This window comes from Bidens hawaiensis, unplaced genomic scaffold (assembly GCF_021521415.1).
Source record: "Bidens hawaiensis isolate Kalapana, Puna unplaced genomic scaffold, B.hawaiensis_p1.1 tig00047518_1, whole genome shotgun sequence".
In the NCBI taxonomy this organism is placed as follows: Eukaryota; Viridiplantae; Streptophyta; class Magnoliopsida; order Asterales; family Asteraceae; genus Bidens; species Bidens hawaiensis.
This window is the reverse complement of record NW_027498495.1, coordinates 87,305-95,557: the sequence shown is the minus strand read 5'-3', so window position 1 is coordinate 95,557 and position 8,253 is coordinate 87,305. Positions and strand designations below refer to the sequence as shown.

Genomic DNA, 8,253 nt, shown 5'->3' with positions numbered 1-8,253 from the left:
AGATGTTATAGTTATAACCCGATTTAGAAGCTATCTGGGTTTTGTGAGACCCATGACCCGTTTTTTTTACTATAAAATTGTTTCTTATTTATAAATATTATCTTTTAAAAAAAATTTTAGCATATCCCAATTTTATAAGGTTTTAATATCAAATATTTGATGAATTAATTTTTAATATAATAAGATGTTATAACCCATTTAAGAGCTATTTGGGTTTGGTAATACCTATACCTATGAATTCGAGTTAAGTGTGTGAGAAATATTCATTTACAAATAAAGTAATCTGGTGGACAGAGAGAATTTAGGAAGGTTTTGTTTATATATATTTAAGATTAATAAAGTTTATTATGTATTAATTAAATTATCTTTTATTTAGTTTTCTTATTGTTTGGGAGTCTTACCGAAAGCAGTCTCTCTAATCCTACTGGGTAGAGGTAAGGTTGTATACATCTTACTCTTCTCAGACTCTACCATTGCTTTGCTATTGGTGGGATTTACTGAGTACAATGATGACGATTGTATTATAATTATGTTTCCTTATTATTTATTTTTTCCGTATTTTAATGTATTTGTTTTCCTAATTCTATATATTGTAATCTCGTTTAAGAAACCAAATAAAAAAAATAATCATAAGATTTTCTCAATTTGGTTTGGTTTCTCTATTCTCTTTTGTTCTTGTAGCCTAACTCACTCTAAGTGTCTGTTGGAAGAGTGACAATCTCGAATCAGTCTATATCATAAACTATATGTATATTTTTTTAAACAACAAACAAAGCTCTGCTAACCGGGTTAACTAAATAACAAAAGACGATCCCCACACGCAGAATAGGGATGATCAATGCCAACTCAATCAATAATTCAAATTGTCGTTTAGAAAATAAATATAATGAAATAATCGGTTGAAATTAACGGGATTCATTAATTAATTTTGAATGAATTAACATTGTAGAGTATATATTAAATGTTATGCGAATTAATTTACCATTTATCTGTTGGGTGCAGTACGACAAAGAATGCTAAAGAGTGGTCACGTTAATTATATGAAATGGTTTGAAATTGTGAAAATTAATGAGTTATATATTAATAGAAATGAAAAAAAGAGCTACGTGGATGTAGGCTGAGATTTATAAAAGTCTTGGGCTGTTTAAGAGGACTAAAATACTCAATTTATATAATTCTTTTGGGCCAATTAAATGTGCGTTGAATAGGCTATCCATTACTAAAGCTATGTTTCAGAGTTGTATTCAAGAGAGGAAATGAAAGTAAACATAGGAATAAAAAACAAAAATAATTGTAGCCTAACTATCATAAGAAGAAAAAGGAAGGAAAACATAAAAAAAGAGTGTGTTTAAGTTTTATTAAATGAAATAATAGAGGATACATGAAAAGAAAAGGAAGAGTAAAATGAGAGAATATATTTTTTACAAATTAACAAGATTTGATAGGAAAGAAAAAGGAGATGAAAAAAAAACAGAGAAGAATGGAAAACTATCTTTTAATTTTATTTTTTTCCATAAGGCTGATTATTATGAAGGGGCTTTAAACCCCTCTACGTCATCTTGACGTCATCACCATGTAGGAGACGGGGTTTTGAATCCCTTCTCCATAATGCACTGTTGTGGTTTAAAGTTCCTTTAACGCCCGTTATATGTGTGTGTGTATATTTATATATATATATATATGTGTGTGTGTGTGTATGAGGTTGAGAGAGAGAGAGGGCCCACAAAAATCCACAAAGGCATCAATCGTTGTGAAGCCGCCCCCTAGTGCCCCTTTCTCCGCACCCCTCAACGGTGTGCAGGGCCGAAGGCGTCCCATAGTCGCCCACTTCCATGCCCATAGCGAAGGGTCTAAATGTGTGTTGATTTGCCTTTCTGATCGAACAAGAAGAATCAGAGGGCAAGGAGAAAAAAAGATAAGGAAACAAGCAGATAGATATTTAAGTGGAGCACATTCAGAATTAACAACTATTCATCTAAATACATTTATCAGTTTCATTTCCTTATTTTTATCATGAACTAAGTTGTTGAGCCTATTAGTTTTGTTTCGTTCGTGATTATGAGTAGCTAATTTTGTTGAACAACTTAGGTTATGGTTGAATGTCGGCTATTGTTTGTTTAACTAATTACGTAATGTGTTTGCTATTGAAAATTTTTATTCAAAATGATCTTTGATGTGTTATATTACATTATTATATAACTAGTTTTTATCCCCCGTATTACTACGGGGTTGTTTTACATTATTCATTTTAAATCTTTATATATTTTTTTTTTAGATTTTAATTTGATTTATTGTAAGGAAGTTAATAATGTAATTTGGATTTAATGATAAAAGGGTTTCACAGATAAATGAAATGTTATAGCCCGTTTTACAAGCTAGCTGGCTTTGATGAGACCCATGACCCGCTTATTTTTTTACTATCAAATTGTTTCTTAATTACAATTTTATATATATTTTTAAAAAAGTAGGATATTAATTTTTAGTATATACTTATTTTATAGGAATTTTCATATCAAATATTTGGTGAGGTTAATTTTTAATTTAATAAAACGTTATAACTCGTTTAAGGGCTATATGAGTTTGGTGAGAGTCATGCTCATGAATTCGAGAAGTCTTCATTTACAAATAAAACAATCTTGTGACTTGAGAAAAAGTAGAGAGCAACTAGAAGGATTTTAAATGTTTCGTTTGTATATATATTACTATTTTTATCCCCCGCATTACGGGGGTTGTTTTACATTATTCGTTTTTAGTATTTATATATTTTTAGATTTTAATTTTAGTTATTATACATAAATTGCATGCAGTTGTTAATCACACAAAATAGAACAAAATACTGAAAATAATAATCAAAGATATTATGTATCACCATAATCAAAGATAATCGAACTGATGCAAATTGTTCAAATTTGCAACAATTTTAAAGATAATCGATTACCTTGGCATGGCCACTACAAACCCCTAAAGATAATAAAATCCTGAACATATGATAATCATGTATTAAACTAATCTAAAAACTAAATATTAACATGTATGTAGCAATTAGGGTTACCTTTGGAGTAACCAAAATAAAGTTAAAAGAAGGAAATAACGAAATCGCTAATGATTAAAGGGCTCACAAATAAATGAGATGTTATAACCCGGTTTAAAAGCTATTTGGGTTTGGTGAGACTCATGACCCGCTAATTTTTGTTTACTGAAAAATTGTTTTTTAATTATAAATTAATATATATATATATATATATATTTTTAAGAAATCATATATTAATTTATAGTAAATCACTATTTTATAGGATTTTCATATTAAATATTTGGTGAGAGTAAATTTTAATTTAATGAGATGTTATAACCTGTTTAAGGAATATTTGGGTTTGATGAGACCCATACCCGTGAATTCTTCTCTAATGAATGAGAATCCTCCATTTAAAAATAATGGAATCTGGTGGCTTGCGAGAATGTAGGAAGCAACCAGAGATCCTGAACATATGGTAATCATGTATTAAACTAATCTAAAGACTAAATATTAAAATGTATGTAGAAATTAGGGTTACCTTTGGAGTAACCAAAAGAAAGTTAAAAGAAGGAAATAACGAAATCGCTAATGATTAAAGGGTTCACAAATAAATGGGATGTTATAACCCGGTTTAAAAGCTATTTGGGTTTGGTGAGACCCATGACCGCTAATTTTTGTTTACTGAAAAATTGTTTTTTAATTATAAATTAATATATATCTTTTTTTAAGAAATCATATATTAATTTATAATAAATCACTATTTTATAGGATTTTCATATCAAATATTTGGTGAGATTAATTTTTAATTTAATGAGATGTTATAACATGTTTAAGGAATATTTGGGTTTGGTGAGACCCATACCCGTGAATTCTTCTCAAATGAATAAGAATCCTCCATTTAAAAATAATGGAATCTGGTGGCTTGGGAGAATGTAGGAAACAACCAGAGAGCTATTAAAGGCTTCGTTTATATATATTATAGATTGCATATGATTATGTGTGTAACTTTGAATTATTGATTGCGTGCCATTGAGTTAGGGCGTCCATACGAATCTAGAGTGTGAATGTTAAAATTCGTTAGGTTCACCTCCTTTGCGACTGAAAGGTATTGGGGAGTTAATTTGTCTTGAATTTTTATTCGGTTAGGTTAGGATTGCGTGGAATGAGTTTTTATTCGGGTTAGATAGACTTACCGATTGTGATATAGTAATGTAACGATAAGTCTGAATATCGATTATGTGAATATATGAGCTGGCTCTCAATACTAAACCTTTATTGAGTTCTAACGTCCTTTAAAAGTTAACTGAATTTTCGTCAACTCGCCACCGTAGCGCTTGAGTTTTCCAATGCCCATGCTTCAACGCTTGGATTTTAATAACGCCCAATTTTTCCCGACCCCAATAAACATCATTTTAAATAGAGTAAAATGTGATTTTCGTCAATGTGGTTTGTTCAAATCTGTCAATTCAGTCCAAAAGTTTAAAATTTTCTATTTCTATCCTTGTGGTTTCATTTTGGTTGCAATTAAGTCCAAGCCACTAAATCCATTTACTTATTCTGATAGTTTTTGTTAAATAACTATAATGCCCTTAAAATATTAAGTAACTTAATCCTACTCTTCTAATAAAAGAAAATGATTGTGACATGTGTTGATTTATGGTTAAATTTCATAACTGTTTTCCCTCCTAAACTAATATCTTAATTGACACTAATATACAGGCCCGGCCCAGGCGCATGGCAGGGTAGTCGACGGCCATAGGCCCGACCACCCGGTAGGCCCGAAAATTTTTTTAAAAAAAAATTATATTTTATAAAAAAAAATTGTTTAGGCCCATTTATGATTTATGAATTGTTCATTTGTTTAGGCCCAATCTTCCAAATTTGTTTAGGCCCATATCCATTTATGATTAATCATTCACAGAGGTTTTAAAAAAATAAAATACAACCTAACATTATCCATACCAACATACCAGACTACCAGTGCACAAAAACTCAAAAAGGCAGCCAGGCACCAGCTAGCCACTAACCACCGCGGACCGCCGGCAGCCAGCAGCTTGCACCACCAGCACCAGACACCAGTTCACACCACCACAGCGGCGCAGCCGGCTCCAACCACCCTGCTCCGACAGTCCGACTCCGTCAGCGACTCAGCGGTTAGTAATTAGTTCTGAGTTGTGAGTTCTAACAAATAATTTGTTTAGTTTTATACTTTAATTATAAAAGTTAGTGAGTTCAGTTTATCAGTTTGGGTAACATTTTGTTTGTTTTGTTATAAAAGTTGTTGAATTGTTGTTTATCAGTTTATCAGTTTATGTCAACAGTAGGTTTGATTGTTAATTGTTACTTTGTTTTTGTTTATTGAATTAACACATATATATTATTTTTTAGAAAAATGCCTCCTAAATACAAATACCTATCCGGTAATGAAAAACGCAAAAAGAGGAAACGTGACGAAGAAATAAGAAAGTCTCAAGCCGGGGATATATTCAAGTTTTTAACAAAACAACCAGAAACTTCTAATGTTAATGAAGAACAAGAACGTGTTTATGTTGATGATGATAATGTGATTAATGTCGAAGCTAATGTTGATGGTAATGTCAATGTGGATGAAGATGATATTGATGTGGATGTTCGTGTTGATAAAGATGATATTGATGTGGATAAAGATGATGTGGATGAAGATGATGATCATGATGTTGATGTTGATGTTAATATGGATGGAGCTAATGTGAATGGAGGTAATATAAATACAAAAATTGATATTTTTGATCCTAGAATTTGGGATGGCCTTAATCCGTACATGATTAATTTGTTGGTTGAGAAAGGTCCAAAACGAGATCCTATTGATAAGGGTCCGGTGAATTCAACGGGAAGACGGTTTTCTTCAAGCATGTATACTAGGTGTCTATGTAATGGGGACACTTATGATAGAGTATGGCTAGTGTATTCAAAGGAGGTTGACAAATTATTTTGTTTTTGTTGTAAACTTTTTAGAAAAGGGCATCCGAAAGGTGGGTTAGATAGCGATGGTTTTGCTACTTGGAAGAATTGTTCCGTTAGACTTAAAGAACATGAGCTTGACATCGAACATTTGAAGAATATGAAACGATGGTTTGAAATGCGAAAGAGATTGAGTTGTAAGGAAACCATCGACAAAGTAGCATACGAACAATTCAAGAAAGAAAGAGATTATTGGCGAGAAGTTATTTTTAGGATTATTGCACTCGTGAAATTTCTTGCTAAAAATGGTTTAGCATTTCGGGGATCCTTAGAGAAGTTATACCAAAAAAATAATGGAAACTTTTTGGATTGGTTGAGATGTTGGAAGAGTTCAACCCAATTATAAAAGAACATGTACGACGTATTATGAGTGACGAACTCAACGTACATTATCTTGGTCACAATATCCAAAACGAGATAATCGGTTTACTAGCACATCGTATTAGATCGGAAATCACCGAGAAGATAAAGCAAGCAAAGTATTATTCTATCATCCTCGATTGAACTCCGGATATAAGTCACCAAGAACAAATGTCTATAATTGTGAGGTATGTCAATATCAATTTAAAATATAATTCGGTTACCGTTGAAGAATCATTTTTAGGTTTTCTAGTTGTTGATGATACCACCGGTAAAGGACTTTTTGATGTTACACTTGAAGAATTAAAGTCTCTTGGTCTTGATGTCAATAATATGCGTGGTCAAGGCTATGATAACGGATCGAACATGAAAGGAAAACATCAAGGAGTTCAAAAGAGATTCTTAGATATAAATCTTAGGGCTTTTTATGCCGCATGTGGTTGTCATAGTCTTAATCTTGTACTATGTGACATGGCTAACGCTTGCACTAAATCTAGAGAATTCTTTGGTGTCATTCAACGGATTTATAGCGTCTTTGCTAATTCTACTAATAGGTGGGCGGTTTTGAAAGACAATGTTAAAGGACTCACTCTTAAGTCAATGTGTCCTACTCGTTGGGAAAGTCGTGTGGATAGTGTTAAACCGATTAGATTTCAACTTTCGGATGTAAGAGAAGCTTTGCTTGAAATTAGGGACACCGACTTAGATAATAAAACTCAAAGTGATGCTCATACGCTAACAAAGAATGAATTTGGTGAGTATGAATTTTATTTAGCAATTGTCATTTGGTATGAAATATTATCAACGGTGAATTTCGTTAGCAAAAGATTGTAAACCAAGGATATGGTTCTCGATGTTGCTATTAAACAAGTGAAGAAATTGATCAAATACTTCAAGAATTATAGAGAAGTGGGGTTTCCTAAGGCAATTGTTGATGCTAAAAAAATTGCCATTGAAATGGGTGTTGATCCGGTATTCTCTCAAAGTCGTCCGCTTATTAGGAAAAAACAATTTGACGAGTCTCGTGAGCAAGAAGTTTTGTTTTCACCCGAGGAAAACTTTAGAGTCAACTACTTTTTATGTATTGTTGACCAATCGATTTCTTCTCTTGAAACAAGATTCGAACAATACGAAAAACTATTTGGTTCTTTGTTTCCTAAAAAGTTGAAGGCGCTTGATGAAACAAAACTTAAATCGTGTTGTTATACTCTTCAAGAAGCATTGAAGCATGGAGAAGAGTCTGATATTGATGCCGAGGAACTTTTTTTGGAGTTGAAGTTGTTTGAGACATTTTTATACTTGGTGAAATCCAAAATTCAACAAAAACCATGTTTGTTAAAGATTGAAAAGAATATAATTTTAAATGTTATCATCAACATATTATACTATGTATATAGTTAAAGATCGTAAAGAACAACAAAACTCGAATACGATTTCATTTTATGAAGAAAATTTTAAATTGTTAAATTATAAATGTATGCTTAAAACTCATCCGTTTTTTTTAAATCAAATCATTTATTTATTACTACACGGGTGCTCGCGCGATGCAGCGAGTGTTTCAACCTGTTAATCACGTACAAATATAAGTGTTTATGGTTCAGTTAAAACCTTGAAATCGTTTAAAACGGTCATTGGTTTAACTTCTTTTTTCTTTTTTCTTTTCTACTTTCGGTTTGTTGGTCGGTTTCAAAATTTTCTAAACGTAGTGAACGGTTGGTTCGCGGTTTATATCGGCAACCGACCATATGAAACCAGAAAAGACTATAAATTAACCAAATTGCCATATGATTCCTTTTGTAATCTTTGTTGTTATTATTTCACTTCCTAGATCTTCCATTAATATTTTACCATTTATGTGGCTATAATTATCATTTTTTATT

General features: G+C 31.7%; 1 protein-coding gene and 1 pseudogene across 1 annotated transcript; both read left to right on the top strand.

Moving 5' to 3' along the window:
• Window positions 1-5,288: 5,288 nt before the first annotated feature.
• Window positions 5,289-7,619, top strand: LOC143597050 (uncharacterized; annotated as a pseudogene).
• LOC143597048 (uncharacterized) lies at window positions 7,217-7,774 on the top strand. The gene is made up of 2 exons (XM_077075664.1): window positions 7,217-7,653; window positions 7,771-7,774. Exons 1-2 carry the CDS (start codon window positions 7,217-7,219, stop codon window positions 7,772-7,774), a joined length of 441 nt encoding a protein of 146 aa, XP_076931779.1.
• Window positions 7,775-8,253: the final 479 nt, after the last annotated feature.